The sequence below is a fragment of the Hypanus sabinus genome, chromosome 20 (genome assembly GCF_030144855.1).
Source record: "Hypanus sabinus isolate sHypSab1 chromosome 20, sHypSab1.hap1, whole genome shotgun sequence".
NCBI classification, from domain to species: domain Eukaryota; kingdom Metazoa; phylum Chordata; class Chondrichthyes; order Myliobatiformes; family Dasyatidae; genus Hypanus; species Hypanus sabinus.
Genome location: NC_082725.1, coordinates 46,463,831 through 46,489,420, shown reverse-complemented (window position 1 = coordinate 46,489,420; position 25,590 = coordinate 46,463,831). Strand labels below are relative to the sequence as shown.

The window sequence follows — 25,590 nt, the reverse complement described above, 5'->3', positions numbered from 1 at the left end:
CTTGTTTGGATCAGTAACAACATCTCCTGCACAATCTCCATCAACACAGGTGCACCACAAGGCTGCATGTTTAGCCCTCTGCTCTACTCATTTTACACTTAAGACTGTGTGGTGAAGCACAGCTCCAAAGCCATTTTCAAGTTAGCTGACCACACCAGTGTTGAAGGCTGAATCACTCGGCCCATACGGACTCACTTTCAAGGACTCATCATCTCAAATTCTCTAATTTGTTTATTTGTTTACATTATTATTTCTTTCTTTTGTGTTTGTACAGTTTGTTGTCTTTTGCACACTGTTTGAAGGTTCACGTTGGTGTGGCCTTTCATTAATTCTGTAATGGTTATTATTCTATTATGGATTTCTTAAATATGTCCACAAGAAAATGAACCAGAGCTGTAAATGATGATAAATATGTACTTTGAGAATGCCTCCAGACAGCGATGTCTGCTACTGATCTCAATGTCTCTAACAATCCAGAGCAGACCCATAACCTGGACTCCATCGCTATTGGTTCGGGTTCCAGGGACCTCGGACGTCGCCAAAGTGCCAATTGTGCAATCTCCAACCCAACTCCGGCCTTCACCTCCAGGCCAGGTCTTCACCCACTGCTGCTGGAACCAGTCTGCACTCCACTCCGCAATCCCGTCTCTCTCAGGTCCCACCACCAGCTCCTGGGTCCTCAGAGACTCCATCTTCCTCTTCCCCACCATCCCTGAACACTCCAAACCTCCCTTCTCCTCACACACCACCAACCCCTTCCCCCCTCCGATCCCAGCACTCATTCATACCGGGTTTTCACCATCCCCTCCGACCTTCCCCTCTCTGAGGCAGAATGTTCTATCCTCCATAAGGGCCTCACCTTTGTCCCCCTGCGTCCACACCCTCCACGACACTCAGCTCTTCTTCCACCGCCCCCGACTCCAAACCTACTTCTTTGACAAGGACTCCCCGCCATGCACCATGACTCCTTCTCCCGTCTTCAACCCTCCTCCTCTTCCTGGACACCCCACCCTGGTCTTCTGCCTGCCCGGGACCTTCTCATTGCCAACTGCCATCGGGACATTAACTGTCAGATTTTAACACTCCTCTCTCCAATTCCAACCTCTCTCCTTCCGAATGCTCAGCTCTTCCCTCCCTCACACCTAATCCTAACCTCACAATCAAACCCGCAGATAAGGGAGGTGCTGTGGTAGTCTAGCGAACTGACCTCCACCTTGCTGAGGCCCAGTGCCAACTCTCAGACACCTCCTCTTACTTACCCCTTGAACAGTACCCCACTAAGAAGCACCAGGCTATTGTCTCCCACACCATCACCAACCTCATTGACTCTGTCACCAACCTCATAGTTCCCGCACCCCACACCTCCTGTTTCTACCTCCTACCCAAAACAAACCTGTTTATCCAAGTAGACCTATTATTTCAGTTTGTTCCTGCCCCACTGAACTGATAACTGCACACCTCAACTCTTTTTTTTATCCCCCCAGTTCAGTCCCTTCCTACCTACATCACACACACCTCACACACACTCCTGATCTTTTCAATGATTTCAGGTTCCCTGGCCCTGAGCATCTTATTTTCACCCTGGATGTCCAGTCCCTATACACCTCCATCCCTCACCAGGAAGGCCTCAAAGCTCTCTGTTTCTTTCTAGACACCAGACCCAAACAGTTCCCTTTCATCACCACTCTCCTCAGTCTAGCGGAACTTGTCCTCACTCTAAATAATTTCTCCTTTGGCTCCTTCCACTTTCTTCAAACAAAAGGGGTAGCCATGGGCATCCACATGGGTCTCAGCTGTGCCTGCTTGTTTGTCGGCTACGTGGAACAATCTGTGTTGCAAGCCTACACTGGTGCCCATCCTGCACTTTTCCCATGCTACATTGACAACTGCATTGGTGCTTCTAACTGCACCTGTGCTGAACTTGTTGATTTCATTTACTTTGCCTCCAGCATCCACCCTCCCTCTAATTCACCTGGTCCATTTCCGACACTTCCCTTCTCTTCCTTGATCTCACTGTCTCTATCTCCGGAGACAGGTTATCCACCGATGTCTATTATAAACTAAAAGATTCTCGCAGGTACCTGGACTATACCTTATCCCACCCTGATACTTGTAAAAACACCATCCCGTTCTCTCAATTCCTCCGTCTCCACTGCATCTGCTCTCGGGATGAGGCTTTTCATTCTACAACAAAGGAGATGTCCACTTTTTTCAAAAAAAGGGGCTTCCCTTCCTCCACCATCAACGCTGCCCTCAACCACATCTCTTCCATTTCACACATGTCTATTCTTACCCCATCCTCCTGCCACGCTACCCGGGATAGGGTTCCTCTTGTCCTCACTTACCATCCCACCAGCCTCCGTGTCCAGCACATAATTCTCCGAAACTTCTGGCACCTCCAACGGAATCCCACCACCAAACACGTCTTTCCCTCCCTCCCACTTTCTGCTTTCCACAGGGATCGCTACCTGCGCGATTCCCTTGTCCATTCGTCCTTCCCCACTGATCTCCCTCCTGGCGCTTCTTCTTGCAAGCGGAACAAGTGCTACACCTGCTCCCTCACTACCATTCAGGGCCCCAGACAGTCCTTCCAGACACTTCACCTCTGAGTCTTTTGGGGTCATATACCACATTTGGGATTCCTGGAGTGGCCTCTTGTACTTTGGTGAGACTCAACGTAGATTGGGAGACTGCTTCACCAAGCATCTATGCTCCATCCGCCAGAATAAGCGGGATCTCCCAGCAGCTACCCATCTTAATTCCACTTCCCATTCCCATTCCGACATGTCCATCCACGGCCTCCTCCACTGTTGGGATAGGGGCCACACTTAAGTTAGAGAAACAACATCTTGTATTCCATTTGGGATTTGGGTAGCCTCCAACCTAATGGCACAAACATCGATTTCTCAAACTTCCAGTATTGCCTCCCCCCTATTTCACCATTTCCCATCCACTTGTCCATCTCTTATGTCATCTCCTTGACCACCCATCACCTCCCTCTGGTCCTCTCCCCCTCCCCATTATTTTCTTTTATCTATGGCCTTCTGTCTCTTTCACCAGTCAACTTCCTAGCTCTTTGCTTCATCCTTCCCCCTCCAAATTTCACTTATCACCTGGTGTTTCTCTCTCTCCTCCCCCCAACTTCCAAATCTACTCCTCAGCTTTTTTTCTCTAGTCCTGCCGAAGGGTGTCAGCCCAAAATATTGATGATGCTCTTTTCCATAGATGCTGCCTGGCCTGCAGAGTTTCTCCAGCATTTTGTGTGTCACATGGTAACCTGGCAGGTTTTCCCTCAGTAATGTATGTTAAACTTGCGATTTTCAGAAACAGCTTTCAATAGCAGAGTGCACCACACATTTGATAGCCAGTATCTGAAGGAGGGTGCTTTCTGCTTTAGCTATTTCACTGCTTATGTAGTGCACATCAGTAAGAAAGAGTTTCTATGATATATATAGTACTCCGGACTTTTATCCTCCAAGAGAACCACAATCTTGTCGTGGTTTGAGGCTTGCGTGCCTCACTGACCCAGAGAGCTATGTTGGCTAGAGTCAGGGCTTTCTGCTTTGGCTTTTGGCAGCGTCACCATGCCAACAGGTCAAAGAGTAGAGGTCCACCAGTCCTCCAGATTCGGGGGTTCAGCTCAGGGCTAACACCCTGACTGGTAAAACAAAATTGTGATGGAAAAAGCAATGAAGGACCCTTCACCATCTGAGTGTGATGATATTCCTGAATCTCCACCCGGGACTTGCATAACTGTCAGTAGAGAGGAAGCTGCTGACACGATGGACACCACCAGAGATGGCAGACCTTCACTGTTGCCCCAAACACCAGCAGTGTAACCGGCACATGTGGCAGACTTTTCTGGGGAAACTTATAAACTTACTACTTAAATTCAGGGCAAGAATAAATGTGATCAGTTTGCTGACACCATCAAACTAAACGAAAGCTAAGATATTTTCTTCTAAAAATTAAAAGGTTGATATGATTCTCAGTGATGTCAATCACCTGTCCTTTTCCCCACTATAACAGCAATAGCAAACAACCACATGTAAAATAAACATTACATACAGTCAAGTCTTGGTTATTATGTCTGTAATACAACCCCACTTGTACGGACTAGTAACTGAGCTCCTTTTGTTCTGTGATAAATAGGGCCCACAACGATCTACCAAGCTCCTCAGTAGGCTGAGGCATGTGTGACAGAGATGTGAAACAATAATGGAGACGGGAGAACATCCTAATGTTGAAAGAGTATCCCGACACTGAATCAGGCTCAAATTGGGTTAGTATGGTTAGCCATTCACATTACAATTCACCCTTGATCCTCTGTGCTTCCTAATACTCTTCTGTTGTGAATGTCTATAGGTCTGAAGTCTATTTACAGATTGATGTATGAAAGCAACACGGTAAATCCAATGTCATTTTTTGTTCCTGGCTATCAAACCATTTTTAAAAAGGTCACTCTCAAACTAAAGTCAGGTTTGATGTTGAAATAATATATTAGAAAGAGAGATGGCAGACATGACCAATTTTGTAAATACATGTACAACAGTGCCAAAGCATTTCTTGGTGCTACAGTAAAATGGCAGAACATTTTATATGCCTGATTAGTGAGCACAGAGTGAGCAGTCATTAAATAATTGGAACCAAGCTGAACTGGGATTGATATGGTGTGTACTTTTTCACATAAGTTAGTCATATGCAGGAGAAATTTCCTAAAATATGATTTGGTTGAGGTCAATTGGAAGCTTTAAACCTAAGACTTATTTATCTTTGTTACTCAAAATCTTTAAGGTTACATAACTAAGGCAAGTTGTTGGAGTAAAGACATAGATCATGCAATTGAACGTCTGAACAGACTGAAAATGTAATTGCCAGATGCTGTTCATGAATACTTGGGCAATTTATAGATTTAGAGCAGGAGTTCCCAAGTTTTTTCATGCCATGGTCCCTTACCATTAACCGAGGGGTCTGTGGACCCCAGGTTGGGAACCCCTGATTTAGGATAGCAAGGTGTATTTCCATCTTTAAAGCATAAGGGCAGCACCGAGTGGGGTATCAGGCCTGTGAGTCAAGGGGATTGAGGTGCCTGTGGAACTCACCTCTGGTTTTCCACTTTGTACACCGAATGTTGTGTGTCAAGGTACTAGTGATACTAACTGTCTCATTACTACAATCCATTTGTAGAAAAGAACAAAATAAATTGGCAGATTAGTAATCACAAAGGAGACTGCAGACACTGAAGGACTCCTGATGCAGGGTCTCAGCCTGAAATGTCAACTGTTCATTTTCCTCCGAAGATACTACATGACTCACTGAGTTCCTCCAGTACTTTGTGTGTGTTGGTACATTAGTAAATTGGTGTGTTATTGTTACATGTATGGTGCTACAGTGAAAAACTTTGTTTTGCATGCCATACATTCAGGTAATTTCATCACATCAGTGCATTGTCATAAAGAAAAATGACAACTGAATGCAGAATGAATCCCACTATGCAAGAAAGAACTTAGCTTTTCTTTTCATGATCTTTGGCTATCATATAAACATGCTACATTCAACATAATATGTGGTGAATATTTAGACGCAGCAATCAGATTTCTGTGCACACATTTTGGTGATGTTCACTGAGACATTCATATTAACTAAGATAGATACCCCTACCTCTTTGTCAAGGTATTGCCAAGGTTACTTCAATAATTTTTCATTTTTTTCTTCATCCGTCAACTGCATTGTTCCACCTTCTACGTGTTATGTATTGCATAGATACTCACAATGTGCTCTCCTGTGAAGTGCAGAAACGAAATGCAGGTGGGGGTGACTGACTTACACAACCTGCCATTTCATTCCACAGCTTAATCTTCCAGTGGCCTGTCACTTTAATATTTCCATCCCAATCCCACTCTGACCGGTATGGCTGTGGCCTCCAGCACTATTCCAACATGGCCCAACATCAGCTTGAGTGACGGTACCTCTTTTTCTAAGTGGACACAGTGCGACAGTGACTCAGTATTGAATCCAACAATTTCAGGTAACACAATTCTTCTCTGTCTCAGAACTAACTGGTTCTTCTGTAATGGTCATCCACCAGTAACATTATCTGTTCTCTCTGTACAACTACTGCCTGATCTGCAGGACATTTAAATGGGATCTTAAACCATCACGGCAATCAAACAGGAGGGAAAGGAAGATTCACCACCTGAGAAGCGAGATAAAGACCCTGAACAAACAATTCAAAAACAGTTCACCTGACAAAAAAGGTGTCAAAGATCTAACCAGAAAACTACGGGAACCCGTAAGCTCAGGAAGGTGGAGCAGCTGTGAGAGCAAAGGAGGGAGAAGGAGAGTGCAGTTTGTTAAAAACTCACGCAGGTTCCCCAGGGCTCTTCTCAGCCAGCAAAAAATCTGGCAGCTAACCAGCTCAAAGCAGGAGGTAGAATTTCCGCAGGAATCACACTGTGATCTCCGAAGGAATCAGGGAAAAGAATTCAATCCAATAGTCCCCCAACCTGGAATCCCAGCAACTGAATACTGAAGAGTGGCTGAAGACTGACTGATAACACTAAGACATGGCTGTACCAACACCGTCTTCTACCAAGGTTGCTCCGGCTTTTCACGTGTTTGAATTCCTCATGACCACTTTAGAAGGTGTCGAGAGGAAAGTCAACCAGCCAAGGTGGCCGAGGATTCCCCCAAGTTTTCCTTCAGGGGGGTCAGGCCAGCTACAACACCAGTTGTCCATCAGTAGTGGAGGAGTTCAAGGTGGCAAAACGTAGAGTTGTGTTGACACCGAAGGGTTCCCATGGCAAGATTGGGCCAAAGGTGGGCTGCATAGACCAGGCAGTGAGCTCCCTGCGACTGAGAGACATCATCAGCAACCCATGCCTGGGACAGCAAGGCCTCGGCTCAGCACACTTCCAACGAAGGACGAGTGCAGGTGCAAGAGGGAGGCGTGACGCGATCCTGGCAGAGAGGTGGAACCGCGAGGATGAAAGTCAGTGGAGCAGGGGTCACAGGGCACCTGGACGAAATGGGTCTTCCCAAGCACAAGATCACTTAGGTAGAGCATTGGAGACTGAAACCTATCCACAGTTTCTTTCCTCCTGTGGTTAATGTACGATACTCTCCCTACACCATCACAGCTGCACACATGGGGACTGAGAGAGGACTTCAACTGCAGGCATGACATGGTCAGTGGGGTTCACTAGCACATACGGTCAAGATGCAGAACAGCTTTAACACAATGGCAGTATAGATGGTGCCACAACGGTGTCCTGCTGTCCCTAGCTGACACACTGGAGAGGGAGTGGTGTAAAGAGAGACCAGCTGGCGGAGAGGCAAACAGGACAGTCATTTTCATCAAAGAGGACTAAATCCAATCTGCTGTAAACTGCCAAATCGTGGGAGATGGGGGTCGATGTGAGGAGGAAGCTGCAGTTCTCAGAAGTGATGCAAACTCCACTTTGACCAGACATCGTACTGTGGTCCACCAAAGACAAGAAAATCACCCTGGTGGAGCTCACAGTACCATGGGAGGAAGGATGCAAGGAGGCTCACAAGAGGAAGGCCCTGAAGTACCAGTCCTTGGTCCAGGAGAGCAGGGCCAAAGGATGGCAGATGTGGCTCTTTCCCGCAGATCAGCATGAACGCTGCTGCCTGCGCTGGGCCTTGATGAAAAGAGCAAGAACCAAGCAGCTCTCAGGATGGGGGAGGAAGCTGGATATGGAGCTGGCGAGAAGAGGAGAGCTGTAAGTTAGGAACAGATGGGCAGTGACTTGGGCACCAGCACTGACCTGCCAACTGGAGAGTGTAGTGGTTAAGAGTCGAAACATTCTATGAAGGTTGGGCACCATCTGACAACATCTGCCCCCGGCTAAAGGCTACGGTTACCTTATCAGATAACTGAAGAGAGCACCCCGGTGTACAATTGACTAACAGTGCCTCGGCTTAGTACTCCAACCTCTTATCCTCTTCACCTAATTTGCTGTTAACTCCATGTGTAAAAGGCTAATCCAAAACAGATGCTTTGAAAGTGAAAGTATCCAGCTCTGGGCCATGAAGAACAGACCCTGCTCAATTTGTATCCAGAAGTCCACCTGTTTAAACTGTCAGACCCGTGAGACTGAACACTGTGCTCATCCTCCTGCAGTGCATGCCAAGGAGTGCAACACTGCTACGTCACACACAGTGAATTTGTCTTGTTCTGTCTCATTCTCAGTAATAGACTGCTCTGGCTAACCACCCATGGTAAGGGAACTCCCCTCCATAGAGCATCTTTTTACAATACTTTACCTCTGAGTTACCTTTGTCACCATTCTGGTCAGAATTCAGTCCCAAATATTTCAGTCAATTCCTTTCAAATTTTTTGATCCAGCTGACAAATACATTACTAGAAACTAATGCAGCTAACAGAGACGATAGGAGAGTACAGCACACAATGTCTGCACCAAACATGATGCCAAATTAAACTGCATCTGCCTTCACATGATCCATGTGCCTTCATTTCCTGCATACCCCGTGTCTATCAAAGAGCTTCTTAAAAGCCAGTATCCTATCTCCTTCCAACCCTGACAGCCCACTCCAGGCTTTTATAACTCTGTGTAAAAAAAACTTAGTCCTATACATCTCCTTTAAATTTTGCCCCTCTCACCTTAGATACTTTTCTTCTTGGTTTTTAACTTTCTACAGTAGGAAAAAGGATCTATCTACTCTCTCTGTCTCTTTTTATAAATTTCTGTCATGGCTGTCCTCAGTCTCCGACATGCTAGAGAAAACAACCCAAGTTTGTCCAACCACTCCTTACAGATCATGCGCTCTAATCCAGGCAGCATCCTAGTAAACATTTTCTAGAACACTTTCCAAACCCTCCACATCCATCCTGTAATGGGGCAACCATCAAATGGGACTACCGACTGTGGATGTGAATTACAGAAATTCCCGTGACTGCGTGTGTTTCCTCTGAGTGCTCTGGTTTCCTCCGACAGTCCAAAGACGTGCCGGTTGGTAGGTTAATTGGTCGTTGTAAATTGCGATGTGATTAGGCTAGGGTTAAATCAGGGGGTTCCTGGGTGGTACAGCTTGAAAGGTGGAAGGTCCTTTTCCGTGCTGTATCTCAATAAATAAGTAAACCTGATTGCCTAAATATAGTTTAAAGCAGGGTTATCCTCAGCCTTACCTATTAGTTCTTCTTGGATACGATTTATCAAAAATAAGTTCATTGTAGGGCAACTTCTTAAATTTGTCACTGCCCACAGCAACATAATATCCTCCATTTTCAAGTTCTGAGCCATCGTTGATGGACCTTCCATCCAATGTGTGAAGCCTGGAAGAAATTCACATGAAAGCAGAAAATTACCATATTGAAATAAAATTCAGGAGGATCAGAATATAAACCACGTGCAACATCTTAATTCAAGCTTGCCTTAAGGTACAAGGAAATACCCTTGTTTAAAGGGTGGCTCAGTGACAATTTTGTTAGCAAGAGCATTGGCATCGAGGATTGAACCGTGTTTGTGCAATAATAGTTTATCATTCAGCTGCTGCTCATTCAGTTCACATGCTGTGATGGCACTGAAATCTGGAAGTTGATCGTCTGGAAGTTTGTAGTCAGGAATTGATTAAAATGCACTTAGATGAAACAAATCAATTAGGTATTTAAAAAGGTAACAAGCTTATTCAGCAAGCAGTAGATCTATCCAAATGATTCTTTGTATAATAGTAAAGCTGAGGGAGGTTAAGGTATTTACTGAACATAAGATGATTACGGTTACTTAAGAAACAAACTTAAGGTTTTTTTAAACTAAAGCTTTAGTATTCAACAGAGCATTTTGAACCAATGGCCTTTTTTCAGATTTTCTCACAGCTTTTATTGCCATGACAATATTAGTCATAAAGTCATAGAAGATATAGCATGGAAACAGGTCCTTTAGCCCACCAAATCCAGCCAAGAATCACTACCTCTTTATACTAATCTTACATTAAGCTCAGCTTTTTTAATTCTCCCCATATTCTCAATTACTTTCCCCAGCGTCTTCCATTCACACTTAGATAATTAGGGAAATTTTCAGTGATCAGTTAACCTAATGATGTACACATTTTTGCAATGTGGGGGAAATAGGAAGGATGTACGAGTTTCACCTAGACAGCAGCCAAGGTCAGGATTGAACTAAGGTCTTTGGCGTTGCGAAGCATTGTCTCTACCAGCCATGTCATTGAGCCACCCTTTAAACAAGGGTTTTACATCACTTTAGGACCTCAGTGTATGTGGCAACATTCTTGTCATTCAATCTCTTTGGTTTCTAAACTCACCTTTTTTCTCAAAATGAAGGCTGGCTTTCTTGTGTGCAAGCTTGCGTTTTTTACTCTTAATGTTATTGTTAAAATATAAAGATTATTAAGGTCAACATTAGTCACTCTCCTTGGATGATTATTTTTCTAATATTCTATTGATGAATGATTCTAAATGTGTTGACCTAAAATGTCTCATTCAATATAGAAAACCAAAACTAAAAGAGAAGTACAAATTACTCTGTTTTGCGCTCAATAAAAAGCATTCACAATAAAGCGCAGGGTACTTAATTTGTTTTGGGTATGCCTCGTGTCCCTGATCCAAGAGATTCCATACCATTAATCTGCAGTTGTTTTATGACCTGAACAAAATATGGATCAATGCCCAGTATCCCAAATGTAGCCACAATGCAATTAATCTGTAGAGACCTTCCCTGTGAGCTATGTGCGTGATGTCTTTTTCAAGAGTGGCTCTGACTCCCTGGTGTATCCCCCCAACTTCATGAGCAAGACAGCCAAGGAGAACAAGATTGTGAGATGGCTTCAAATGTGAGTTTGTAAAGCATCGTAAGCAAGTGGGGACGTGGTGGAACATGTTAACACTATGTCCATATCAATCCATGTTGGCTGTATCATCATTTCCCTGTATTGAACTGCATTTGCCTGTTGCTGCCCATTTTATCACACTCTCTGCATCACCTTGAAACCTACAATTTGTAGATGGAGTTAAATTTGAAGACTTCAGGATGATACACATTGTGATAAAGTGGATGGAAACATGACTCTGCCAAACTCTACATCACCTGCAAACATAATGCCACACTCCATAATGGAGATCGAGTAATTAATCAAATATTTTTTAAAATACTCAGCCTCAAACTGTTCAAGAACCAACACTGAGCATGGACCCTGTCTTTTCTGTCCTCAGGGGAATCTGAGAGCAACTAAATTGCTCCACATCCAAAGAGCCTAGATCATATTCCACTTTAATCCTCATTTTTTGGCTCCTGCTGAGTAAGATGTTCATCTTGTTCCTCTCCCTCTTTAAGCTGGAGGTCCTCAGACAAGGAATGTTGGTCAGGTTGTGCAGTATACAAAAGATTACCTCAAAACATGAAATTTTCTTTGACCAAATCTGGAGGTGCTAATGAAGATGTATTCTGAGGAGAACCATTGAAATGTGTGGGCATTGTTTTCACTGCAGTGATACACAGGCACAAAGGCTGGAACACTGAAATGACTAAAAGCCAAGGAGGAAAGGACAGCCCTCAGCATTCAACATCCAATGCTGCCTCCAAAATATTTTTAGGCTTCAGAGATTACCTAAAAATTAGTGAGTCTTGCAAGCTTCCTGAACACCAGACAGTATAAATGAGAAATTCTCCATACTGATCATCAACAACATGTTGGTGAGCTCTTAGACTCCAAAGAGGAGCTTTAAGTGGTTACCCACTGGTTCCAAAGGGAGCCTGAAGCATTTGCCCACTGGTTATCTACTAGTATTCGCAGTAAGTTGCTCACCTGAAAACGTCATCTACTCCAAAAGAAATTCATTATCTATTTCTGAGTGGCTAGATTAATTTAAAAGTTGCTACCAGATTTGAGAACCAAGACACACAGCACTAAGTTTTTTCTTAAAACTTTAGGGTCTCGGCCCAAAACGTCGACCGTATACTCTTTTCCGTGGATGCTGCCTGACCCAAGTTCCTCCAGCACTTTGTATGTAAAATTTCACTCAAGTTAGAATGAACTTTCTTTGCTGAACTCTGAGAAAAACAACCATCAATAACTGCACTGAAGAATCATTTGAGGCTTCATTTTAATGGTTTGTGAAATCTTGAAGCCGATTAATAGATCTGCTCATTCATCTCGTTTCTCCAATAAGATAGGCAAAATCACTGCTGAATGATTAACTGCAATGGTTACAGTATCATCCATTGTTTGATCTTCACTACAGTAGTATGTTAGTGCACAGTAACCATGCAAGTTTCTCATATACTTCCGTCTCCAAAACAAATAATCAGAAACACTTTTACTTTACATTTCATTGGGACACTTCCTCCTGTCTCTGATCAACTCTACTACTTTTAATACTTTTCCAGCATCCCAGCATTAGGACCAAATGTTCAGTCCTAACAGCTCATCCCTTTTTACTTCTTCGCAGACAATAATTTGCATTTCCTGTGATAGTTCACTGAAGCAGCAATGGTTTCAGAAAAGTTAAGTTACAGGAACAATTGCCAACAACAATTTTCCAAGTACTTCAGAAACCAACTTCTTTCCATGATTATTCCTTCCATGATTGCTGAGTATAGTGTCAAATGAACAACTAAAGTATCAGTTATTGAATTGGTGACTTTATTATTTTGATAATCATGACAATTGACCTGGTATTGTTTTTTATTATCACATACTCAGAGAGAAGTTTTTTTTTGAGTGGCAGTTAGATAGATCATTACATTGGCATTAAAAAAGAATGCAGAATACAGTACAACACACAAAGGCACTCGAGGAACTCACTGGTCAAGCAGCTTACTGTATAATTGAAGGAAATGGTGAGTCCATTCCCTCCAGCTCCTTTCTGTGTTGTTCCAGATTTCCAACATCTGCAATCTCTCTGCATCTTCTCTGGGCAATATGGTGTTGCAGTTACAGAGAAAGTGCAGTGGGGGCAAGACAATGAGGTAGATTGTGAGGCCCAGATCATCTTTTAGGATATGAGAGGCCCATTCAAGAATCTGATAACAATTGGAGAGAAGTTGTTTTGAGTCTGGTGGCATGTACTCTGAAGAGTGCCTGGTGGGAGAGGGGAGTAGATAGAACAAGTGGGGTGCGATTCTGCTGTCCTTGATGACGTTGGCTGCTTTCCAAAAGCAGTGGGAAGTGTAAGCTCAGTCAATGGAGGGGAATCTAGATGCTGTCTTTTAACTTGATTCAGTTGCTTGTTGGTTAATTATATTAACAGGGCCCTTTAAACATCACAATATTGATCAAATTAAAAGAGGCTCAACACGAGTGTTTTACCAAAACTGGGGACTGAGTAGAATTCTCCGACTGCACATACAGATCCTTTCTTAGCTGTTGGATAAACATAACCAGCTACTTTGGTGAAGGTTCTTTGTAGCCAAGAACCGTACGAATGGAATCCAGCGAGATTTTTTAAGTCCAACCAAAAGGAAAGCACACTTTTTTACAGGTTTCACCCTTTCTAACACAAAAGAGAGATGAAGAAGCAGAGAGGTTTGGGACAATGTATGCCTAGTCTGCAGAACGCATGGTCACCAATGGTGGGTTGAAGAAGTTGAGAATTACACAAAATACCAAAGATTTTACACTACAATTCAGTCACATAGAACTTAGACGACAAGTGCTATGCAAAAGTATTTCTAAATCTAAATCCTTGACCAGGCAGCATGATACAAAGTCATGTCAATGCTCAAAACAACTGCATTCCACCTTCCAACATACTTCAAACTCAAAGCATCCCCAGTGGCAGTCTTCATTAGAACTTACTTTCTTACAGCTCCGGTTCTAAGGTTCACTTTTTCTGTGATACTGGCAAGTACTTGTTCCCATTGGCCAAGTACCCTCTTTGGAATTAGCAGCCGGATTGCTGGATTTAGGAGGTCTCCATTTGCAATCACACTGTGAATAGAAGTGGAATATATAACCTTTAAAAAACGTGAAATAAAACAGGAGTAAGTCATTCAGATCCTCATGTCTCTCCATCATGATCTTGGTGAAAGTTCATCTCTGAGTGATACATTCCAGCCCTATTGGTAATGGTTCATTATTATCACAATACCAAGATAGATTGTAGTGGAAAGCTTATGTTTTGCATGCTATCCAGACAGATCGTGCAATACATAATTATATCATGATAGTTAGTAAAGAGAATAGGGTCACGAACCATTTTCCTTTAAATCCCTTAACACCCAAAAATCTATTTATTTCTGGCCTGCATGTATTCAGCCACAGAACCTTTGCAGCTCCCTTGCGGAGCGAATTTCAAAAGTTGACCAGTCACTAAGGGAAGAAATCTCTTCTTCTCACTGTCCTGCAAACTTGTTTTTTAACAATCCCTCTATCTCATATCCTTCCAGAAACAATATTGCACTGTTGTCTACAGGGCCTATGTGATTGCTGTGCGTTATCTTCACTCACTTAATTCAATCCTCTTGCAAACAAGACTAACACACCATTCCTCACATTCACACTGAACAATTTCTCTTCCGGTTCCTCACACTTTCTCCAAATCCAAGAGGTAGTTATGTTTACCCACATGGGTCCCAGCTATGCCCACCTTTTCATTGGCTATGTAGAACAGTCCATGTTCCAAGCCTTCACTGGTAATACTCCCTAACTCTTTCTACACTACACTGATGACCACATTGGTGCTGCTTCATGCACCCATGCTGAGCTTGTCTATTTCCATCAACTTTGCCTATAACTTCCACCATGCCCTTAAATTCACTTGGTCCATTTCTGACACCTCTCTTCCCTTTCTCAATCTGTCTGTCTCCATCTCCGGAGACAAACTACTTACTGAAATCTTTCATAACCTGACTCTTGCAGCTATCTTGGCTATACCTCTTCCCATCCTGACAACTGTAAAAATGTAATTCCCTTTTCTCAGTTCCTTTGTCTCTGCTCCACCTGTTCCCTGAATGAGGCTTCCCTTTCCAGAACATCAGAGATGTCCTCCTTTTTCAACAAACTGAGTTTCCCTTCCTCCACCATTGATGCACCCTCACCCACAAATCCTCTTTCTACCCCATCTTCTCACCACCTTAACAAGGATAGAGTTCGTCTTGTCCTCACCTATCACCACATGAGCCTCAGCATTCAGCACATCATTCTCTTCAATTACCACCATCTTCAATGAGATCCTACCACCAAACATGTCTTTACCTTTCACCCCCCCCCCCTCACCAAATCTCTGCTTTCCACAGGGATCACTCCCTTGATTCCCTTGTCCATTCATCCCTCCATTTATCTGCCTGTGGAGGAAGTGCTACACTCCCTATTCACCCTCACTTATCTCCATTCAGAGCTCCAAACATTCCATCCAGATGCGGTAACATTTCGCCTGCAGATCTGTTGGGATTATTGACTGTATTTGGTGCTCCCAATGCAGCCTCCTCTAAATTGATGAGACTCGGTGGAGATTGGGGGACCACTGTTGAGCACCAGCACTAGTGGTGAGAACCAAGAAGGTAAGGTCAAGAGAGGTGGAGAAGCACACACAGGACTGCTGTGTAGCCCACTGCTTTACTCTCTCTACACCCACAATGGTGGGACTAGGCACAGCTTAAACACCAACTATAAACTTGCCAATAACACACCTATTGTTGGCAGAATTTCAGATGGTGACAAGGAGGCATACAGGAGTGAGATAGATCAGCTGCCAGTGATGTCACAACAACGACCTTGCACTCAACGTCAGTAAAACCAAGGACTTCAGGAAGGGGAAGTCAAGGGAACACACACCAGTCCTCATTGAAGGATCAGCAGTGGAAAGGGTGAGCTGGTTCAAGTTCCTGGGTGTCAACATCTATCCTGGGCCCAACATAATGATGCAATTACAAAGAAGGCACAACAGCGGGTATACTTCATTAGGAGTGAGGAGACTTGGAATCTACAAATTTCTACAGATGTACCATAGAGAGCATTCTAACCGGTTGCATCACCGTCTGGTATGGAGGGGCCACTGCACAGGATCAGAAAAAGCAGCAGAGAGTTGCAAACTCAGCCAGCTGCATCATGGGCACTGTCCTCAACATCAAGGACATCTTCAATAAAGGGTACCTCAAAGAGGCAGCATCTGTCATTAAGGATACCCATCTCCCAATGCCTGCCATCTTCTTACTGCAACCATCAATGAGGTGGTACAGGAGTCTGAAGACAAACGCCCGATGTTTTAGCAACAGCTTCTTCCTCTCCACTATCAGATTTCTGAATGAACCCATGAACACGAACTCACTATTCTTTTTTTTATTGTTTTTGGTCTCTTTTTGCACTACTTCCTCAGATTAATTTTATCTATATATCATAATAGTTGGTAATTTTTTTTATTATGTATTTGAATGTACTATTGCCCCAAAACAATATTTCGTGACATATCCAGTGATAATAATCCTGATCCTGATTCGTTGTCAAGCACCTTTGCTCCATCTGCAAGAAGCGGAATTTCTCAGTGCCCAACCATTTTAATTCCAATCCCCGTTTCTATTCCAACATCTCAGTCCATGGCCTCCTCTACAGTCATGCTGAGGCCACTCTCAGGTTGGAGGAGCAACACCTCATTTTCCATTTGCCAGCCTCCAACCTGATGGTATGAACATCAATTTCTCTAACTCCCAGTAATTTTCCCCCCTCACCTTTCCTTCTTCCATTCCCCACTCTGGCTTCCCTCCTACCTCTTCTCCTCACCTCCTGTCACCTCCTTCTAGTGTCCCTCCTCTTTCCCTTTCTCCCATTGTCCACTCTCCTCTCCTATCAGATTCTTTCTTCTCCAGCCCTTTACTTTTTCCACCTATCACCTCCCTGCTTCTCATTTCAGGCCCCCCCCTCGCAACTGGCTTCATCTATCACCTTCTAGTTTATATTCCTTCCCCTCTTCCCACCTTCTTATTGTGGCTTCTTCCTGATGAGGTCTCAGCCTGATTCTTCCTTTCCACTGATGCTGCCTGATCTGCTAAGTTCCTCCAGAATTTTGTACGTTACCCTGGATTTCCAGCATCTGCAAAATCCATCCTGTTTATCTCACCACTGTCTCATTATTTGCTTGCTGCCCTGTCATCTTAATCTTCTATAATATAATTCTATAATATTTTGTCTATTAAGCACTATTACCCTAATATGGTATAATTCAGTTTTATTCAATAACCTTTTGAGTCGTAACTTCTTAAAGTCCAAATAAACAGACATAAACTGTTTTTCCCTTACCTAGTTACAACCAGAAAACTTAAAATGAACATAAACTTCTAATGTAACTTAAGCAAAACCAGATCTTGCCTTTATGCTAAGTAATGAGGCAGATCTTCTGGTCATGCCCCAATGAGAGTAACTTTCCACCAGCATCGTACTGAACGCAATCTCAGCCCCAGAACATCAATGACTTTCCTCATTGGTTGGCCTGACCCCTGGATTGGGAATTAAAATTGCTTAATAATGCTTGGAGAAGGCTGGATCAGTTAGGCTGGGGTAAAGTACAACATTTTATTTGTGGTTCTCAGAGCTGGATTAAAAGCTTCCCAGTAGGGTCATGACAGAAATAAAATTAAGCATCTTATATGCCAATGTGCATCAGAGGCCTAAAGATGCAGAGGTCAATCATTACCCAACCTTTACTCATGTGAGCTTCCCACGCAAAAGCTAACCAGGCTTCACCATTTCACATCAGTGTGGCCTGGATTGCTGGTAGCGCCATTTGTCCACCAACACCATAGCCAAGAGGTACCTCTGCTCCACTGAGCTGAGCTTTGTGTGGAATTCACTGTTGCAGCTGGGTCCCCTTAGGCTGGCCAAGTTAGCCAAGAGATAACGGGCACCCATGGCTGTTCGGCAGTCCCCAAAAAGAAAAAGTTGCAGGCATTTATGTTCCAATACATGACAATCTTTCACTCTCCCTCAGCCATCCTACAATTGGCATTTTTGTTTCTTTTTTCCCCCAAAAGATGTCTATTATCTACACATGAGAATTAATCTTCTACACCACCAAAAGACCATTCTAGTGAAACTTTGCTGTCTACAAACTGAAGGAAATAATTTCATAAATACTGCCTTGACCTATATTGTCCAGTGTACTGTGCAAAATTACATGCTGCTGTGAGGGGGTGAGGGAGCTGTTGTGGGAACAATAATGCTGTTCATTGACAAACTCTTAATTGAGACCCACATAGTCAATGAGTTAGAAAACAAGTCTCATTGAGAAGAAGCAGAGACCTGGTAAGTGAATTGGAGCTCAGTAGCACAGACACTAAATACTCTGCAACCTAAATTAATACCTATGACGCACATTCTCACTAACTTAATGAGTGGTACATGTAAAAGTTTTTAATTAATTTAGAATTGCAAAAAAGAATGAATAGTTTTATTTAACTCCAATGTTTTTTTATTCTATCCCAACAGCAGCTATGTAATTTTTTTAAATCTCAGAAATATGTCATGATAAAAAGTTCAGAGCAGCCTGTGGAAGTACAAGAGACACTGGTGATGCTGCAACCTGGATCAACACACACACAAAATGATGGAGGAACTCAGCAGGTCGACTGTTTTCTCCTATAAGATTCCTTCTTCTTTAGCTCTGGCTCTTCTATTTATCACCTCCTAGATTCTCAAATTATTCCCTTTTCCTCCTGCCTTCCCCCCCTCACCTGGATTCACCTATCCCTTGCCAGCTCATGCTCCTCTCCCTCCCCCTATCTTTTTATTTGGGCTCTGCCCTTTTCCTTTCCTGATGAAGGGTCTCAACCGAAACATCGACTGTTTGTTTCTTTCCATAGATGCTGCCTGATTTGCTGTCTGCAAGGAGGCATTTTTGTTCTGAATCAATCCATGTATTAAGGTGAGTTTAAGTCACAAGGCAAAGTGTTCTTTCCTGGCCCAAGCACCTAAAGAATTAAAACGGGTTCTCATCGCACAAAGTCTATTGGTTTTGTAATGGGAGGAGCAACTGGAAACTAAACTATCCCATCCCAACACCCACTCAATCACAGTTTGCTTTCCTCCATTTCCTCAAATAAAGTGCATCACTAAAGTTAAACACATGCTCATACATCCCCAATTAATGTTTTTCCAATCCAAAATGAATATGGAGCAGAAACTATTTTGTTTTCCATCACAGTCGCACATTTTCCACTAAAGGACGGAATATGGTTGATGTCACTGTACCATTACAAATGATCACCGGGATAACGTTGTGGCAGGATGTTTGGGTAAATTCGACCTACAGGTTATCAAACTGCCAGATAAAATAGGTAACTAGTCCCACATAATGAAAGATGGCCATAAGACAAGAGAGTAAAATAAAACAATATCTGGATACTCAAAGCTGATCTCAGTAAATAAATGTAATACATTTTTGTCTTGTGGTAAATTTAGTGTTGGTGCCAACCCAGTATATAACAGCATAATAAAAACTGTTCACACATTTTATTCAAAACTACTGAAAACTAATCTGTATTCCCAAAGCTGTCTTAGTTCCGTACTCACCAAATAGTGCACGGCTCTTGCGTAAGCTTCCGAAATCTTGCGGATGCAATTATCCGACTGTGAGCAACAGGTTTGATCTGAACAAAGAGAGTATGGTTATTATAAGAGAGAGTTATGACTTAAAGCCCGAAACACTTTTATCATTAATCCCTCCAATTAAAGCAATAAAAGATACTTGTGCTAGAGTATTACTGGTTGAAAAGCAAGTAGGTTTTATGCTAACAATACAATCTCTGTCAGCTGAGACCTGCATACTATAGCCTAAGAACTTTCCTACCACTGTTAATCCAACAATCATTGGTAAGTGTGTATGGGGGAGGAAAGCAAAAGCATTTTGAAACCAGTACACAAAGAGGAGCAAAAATCACTTCAATAAACTCTTCCCTTGTTAAGCTTAAATTTGCTGAGCATGAAGTACATACCTAATTATACACTGAATTTTCATTCCCCGATAGTCTAAATAACCAGTGAATAATAACTATGCACAAGACAGATCTACAAATGAGTCTCTAGGGGTAGAATAAGCTTGCAGATTGCATTTTGAATAAAAAAGTTTCAAAATATTATTAATTTTATTTATGAATCTTTCTCCTTTATGTAGAAATATGCAAATCAGAAGTATAACCCTTCCCCAAGAGGTAAGCCATTCAGCATCTAATCTAATGCTTTAAATGGGAGGCTAAACATGGAGGAGCAGAGTCTGGTGCAACAGAACTAGAATTTTGGTTGTTGTGACACTGGCAACTGCCCTCGGGACAAGGAGGAGGATTCAACATGGAAGTAAGAATTTGAGAACAGGAGATTAATAGGTTACATGTTTTAGTGATGGGGTCAGATCAAAATGACCTTGCAGCATTTGGTGTTTGCCCAATATTTCCATTTGCAATGGTTCTAATTGCCACCTTGTGTATTGCTATTTTTCGCCCTTTAGCTTTTACTAATCTATCAGACAGTGGAAGTTCAGTGTGCTGTGGGTAGGCACTCCATGCTCACCACATTTTATTGGCCAAATTTTTAGACTACGAGTTCCCATAGGGAATGTAACATCACTTAGATTTGCAATCAAATGATTAACTGGTGGCTAAGAAATTTAACACATAATCTGTCTTCATTTACTGCCATCAGAATGATTACATAATAACATCCAAATCACTTTATAAGAAATTACAATTTGTCTGTTTTGTTTTACAAGCTAAAAGCACTTGAATCAAATCTCTTTTTTAATGAAGTATTAGGTGGACTTCCACTTGAGGCTTTGAATTTAATTATCCACTATGATGCACTGTCCCATTGACTGAAACAACTCTATCATTAACGTCAAAGTGAATAATCCTTATGAAGAAACTGATTGCAGCAATCAATGTTTCCAGCCAAAAGTAAGGTGCACTTTGTGAATTTTGAGGTAAATAGGTTTGTGATTAAGTTATGAAAATACATTGGTTTCTGTCTTTCATTTATGCTTGAGTAATCTAGTTCTTCTCAATATAACACTTAAATTTACCTATTATCTCTTTTCTTACATGAAGTTATGTTTTTATTATATATCACTTTAAAACTTTTTAATTTTTGCCAACTTTGATGGTATTCAAATTCTGGTTTGCTCATTATCGAAATAGTGCGAATCGGAGCTACAACTTCGATATCAGAGGTCCAAAATAACCCTTCATTGGTGCAACCACAATCAGTCAGCTCAAGCAAGTATTGAAAGGGTTTTGTTTTTAAACTCTCCAGTATTTTGAAATAATCAAGATAACATCTCATTGAGGTGTAAATGCAGAATACCTTCCTCCATTCACCAAGTCACTTTATAACTCTGCAGCAATGATCCAAGATCTTCAATTGTACCTTGTTGCCACTCAGGACTTCTCCTTCCTATTGAGTAAAGTTTTCCTTTCTTAGAATGGAACACCAGTGTTACCATAATAAAAGTTTAAATGGGTCAGCATCAAATCCCCTATTTTTTTTTAAAGAAAGTAACCATCTGAGTAAGTTTCATCCTGAAAATAATGCTCCTGGTTCAAATATCAACCTCACAAAGACTCTGCATCTTGCAATTAACTGATATTTAACACTTTATGCATGAAATATGGCACTTTCACTTTGGAAATCTTCAATTATTCACTCCAGCATAAACTTTACAATTACTGATGCAGATGCCCTTCTAATGGACTCATTGAATAAATGGGAGGAATTTCTATCTATCATCAACCTGAATTTCTACATATTGAACAAAGCCATTGAACTCATGTAATATACACACCAGAATAGATACACTTAGGTTAATATTATTGATATAACCTGCAGAACAGATTTTTCCATATTCCAGATACTTGCTATAATATTTTTGCAAGGTGCATTTTGCTATGTCAGACTCCTGACACGCAAGTTAATTTCATGGGTGGCGAACCAATTGGGCATGCGTGCCCAAGTTAACATGTACAAAAATGTTGTTGGCACATGGCATGCAATGCCATTCCTTAATTCTGTAAACCCTACCCATAATAAAAAGATCCATTCAATTATCCTTACTGCCAAGTAAAGCAATGAATAATTTCTTTAACAACCTGAGAGCAGTGAGATGTTTTCATAGGAAAGGTCTCACGTGGCTTGGAACCAGTTGGAACCTATGATGCTGGATGACATATTTTGAAATCCTAGCAGACCTGGTATACACATCAGTGTTTGGATAATGCACTGTTGAGCCAGTTGGGCTTCGCTCTGCTTATATTTTTTTTCTTCTATCGTTTGTGAATTAATACTGAAAATTCAGTGATAATAACAGAAAATATTGTATGTAGTTTAGCACCTCTATAAATATTCATTTGAGGCATTGTTTTCAGTGATCAACTTGGTCAAGTCTAATTATAGGACGAGACTCACTGGTAAAACCAGTGCTACATAGCTCTCAAAACAACCAAATACAAATCAGATATAAAATATCTGTCATCATTAGCACAGCAATGAAAGTCTCATTGAGAAATAAAGTGTGTTTATTTTCCATCCTTAACCTTTTATGAATATGCACTAAAGTTTATAACTTCATTTTTACATTTCTTATGTTGTATATGAGGTACAATATTTCAAACTTCAAGGTACATTTATTATCAAAGAATGCATAAATTATACAACCTTGAGATTTGTTTGCTTGCAGGCAGCCACAAAGCAAGAAACCCAAAAGAATCCAATTAAAAAAATAAAGACCAACCTCCAAAGCGCATAGCGAAAGAGGAAAATAAAACACACAAATCAGGCAAACAGAAGCAACATTAACAACAGTATTCCAAACAAACTGAGTCCTTAGATCCAAATTCCTGGAGCAGCCCAGAGTCAGCCCAAAGCTTCAGCATTCAGTTCATCACATTAGCGGGACAAATCGCCACAAAGTTCACAGAAACAGAGCACAGCAGCTGGGGGCAGTATCACAACCCTAGCGACAGGGAGAGAGGAGTCCCCAGTCTATCTGAGCGGCGTATAAATTGTCCAAGCAGCAGATTGTACCTCACATTAGAACCCGGCTCCTCTACGGTGAATTGCTCCAGACCTAGAACGCAACCACCCCCCTCCCCAGCTTTGAACCTAGCTTTCACTGCCAAAGGATCCGTTCTCAACCTCTCCAAATGGGCTCGATGCCCATGGCAACCCAACCACACCGAACTCTTAACACCCTGCCTCTCCAGTCTATCTGGGCCAGCCTTTAAATTGTCCAAACAGCATATCGTCCTTTCGTTTGGACCTAAACCCTGCCGTGTCAAATCCCTCCAGGCCCTAGTACACGCCATCCAGCAATTCACTTCAGACACAGATTTTGCAGCCGAGTAACAATACTATTTAGGAATCATGTTATTTGTCAATTGTCTTTTTAAAAGATTAATAACTGTTGACAGGTTTTCTATGATACTTCATTTATTTCATTCTGTGTCTGTTATACTTTTATTAATAAATAAGCAACAGGACACATTCTTTTCCCATAAAAGCATCCATAATTATTGTTGCTAATTCATTAATCAAAGATGAACTCTGCTCAAAATTACCATGGGATGAGAGGATTTTCAGACTATTGTCAATTTGGGCACCACTCTCAAAAAGATATGCTGATTCTCTCTTAGAGCCTTCCACTTCTGTTGGAGAGCTTCAAGATGAAGGGTACAAGAGCCAATATGCAATCACATACGAGCAACACAATTACATTGAGATTGATTGACAGCTTGCCTGACTAGTTTAAACCTCATCACTGTAAACTGGAAATTACTGGGAACAAAAACTTTTCAAAGAACGTTTTTTGAACAGGGCAGTAATTTCAAATCATCCATTTCTGCAGTATAAATATTAATCATAACAATAACAACAACTAGTACTGAAGTTGGTACTTTACTCAGTGAGCTTTTGACCAATCTTCTGTATTCAGGGCAAGCAGTGCGTGTACACGTACACACACACACACACACACCTCTATGTACCTAATATGGATTTCTTCAATGCTGCTTCTGTCCTCATTTATAAAAGGCCCAGTCTCACAGCAAGGCCTCCCAGTTTAAATCACGTCAGGCCTGAAGAGAGAAGCAGAAATGGGGAAAGGCCAGAACAAGCCCCCCTTGGAAAATGCTATAAGAAGTTTCAACAGCCAGCTAAGCCATATCCCAAATCAAATTATACAAAATGAGCTGACTGTTCTGAAATTCAGAAACATTCAGAATGATTTGCATATTAAGAGCAGTTCAATCATTTTAACAAAACAATTAAAACATGCAGTAAATAAAAATACTTCTAAAAACATAAACTAACCAAAGCACACCACACAGCATTTCTAGCACTTCCTAATGAATGGAGATGCGAGGCTTTGCACCTAATCTGGCACAGATCTGCTGGTGTATGCCCCATTGTATGCCCTGAGAAATTGCCGCACTTTGCCACCCACCATTAGATTCCATAAGCTGTTCAATTTTGCAGCACAGATGAGAAAACATTGGTGAACAGCTTCCAAATCCTCCACCTTACTACTCATGTGTGCATATGAAGGAATCCCAAACAAGGCAGCATTTCAGTTAACCATCCACAAATTCAAGGCCACTTTATGTTCCTTGTGACAAATTAAACATTTAGCAATGCGCTCCCACAATTCATAAGGAATAAAAGTAATTTACAACACATAATAAATGGCATTTGTTAAGTTAAGGGTATAAATGGAAGTCGTTTGTTATAACTAAGAGCACTTCACATGGGAAACTCAGTGAACCCAGTGTTAAATGCTGTCTTGAAGCCATATAATAATGCATGCATTACATTATTTTCAGATCAAAAGTCTCAGAAAATTTAAATATCATTAGATTTATACAAATGTAGTGAAATTATTCTCCAATAATCATAGGTTTTCAGTTAATTTCCCAAAAAGCCTGCAATACAAAAAATTAATTCATCATCTTTCTGTGAATTACAAGGGCATATTTTGGTCAATAAGACAAACTCCCTGCACACATCAGTGTATCACTCCTTCATCCCACCTTGGGTTAAGAAAGCAACAAAACAAAGTTTGCATTTGCATCCAAGCGTGTGGCTTTACAAATATTAAGGGCAAGCCAAATACAGTATAAAGGGATTTATTTTAACCGGGATGATAGGATAATGTATAGCAAATTGTGTTTAATTTTGTATTTAAAAGGCAAGGAGGGCAGGAAAGGGGAAATAACAATTATCTTCAGAGAATCTTCCAGAGGGATTCATTGTTTTGAATTATTAGGCTCTCTTCCAGGAAAGGACGGACTTGTACAGAAGGGACAGCTTGCATCTGAACTGGAGGGGGACTAATATCCTAGTGGAAAGGTTTGCTTGTGCAGTATGGGTAGAGGTGGGGGGTGGTTAAACTAGAGTTGCAGAGGGATGGGAACTAGAGTGCCAGAAGACATAGCGGGGTGGTTGTGGGGAAAGATATCAAGCCTACATACAAAGTGAAGAATCAAAAGGTGGAGCATGGTTGGACTAATGTTCTGAGCTGCACATATTTCAGTGCCAGGAGTATTATAGGACATGGATCAGCACGTGGAATTATGATATTTATTTTTTAAACTTTTTTATTGTATTTCAAGTAGTTACAAA

General features: G+C 41.8%; 1 protein-coding gene across 4 annotated transcripts in view; it reads right to left on the bottom strand.

Annotated features, from left to right (window-relative positions):
* Positions 1-25,590, bottom strand: part of LOC132378490 (doublecortin domain-containing protein 2-like) — a 196,824-nt gene that overhangs the window by 116,656 nt on the left and 54,578 nt on the right. For 3 of the 4 annotated variants that reach the window (XM_059945435.1, XM_059945433.1, XM_059945432.1), the window contains 3 exons: positions 19,501-19,577; positions 13,798-13,929; positions 9,173-9,319 (listed from right to left, as the gene is read on the bottom strand). In XM_059945435.1, coding sequence (XP_059801418.1) covers positions 9,173-9,319; positions 13,798-13,929; positions 19,501-19,577 — 356 coding nt within the window. The remainder of the gene's footprint in view (positions 1-9,172; positions 9,320-13,797; positions 13,930-19,500; positions 19,578-25,590) is intronic. The other variant, XM_059945434.1, reaches the window with a different exon arrangement.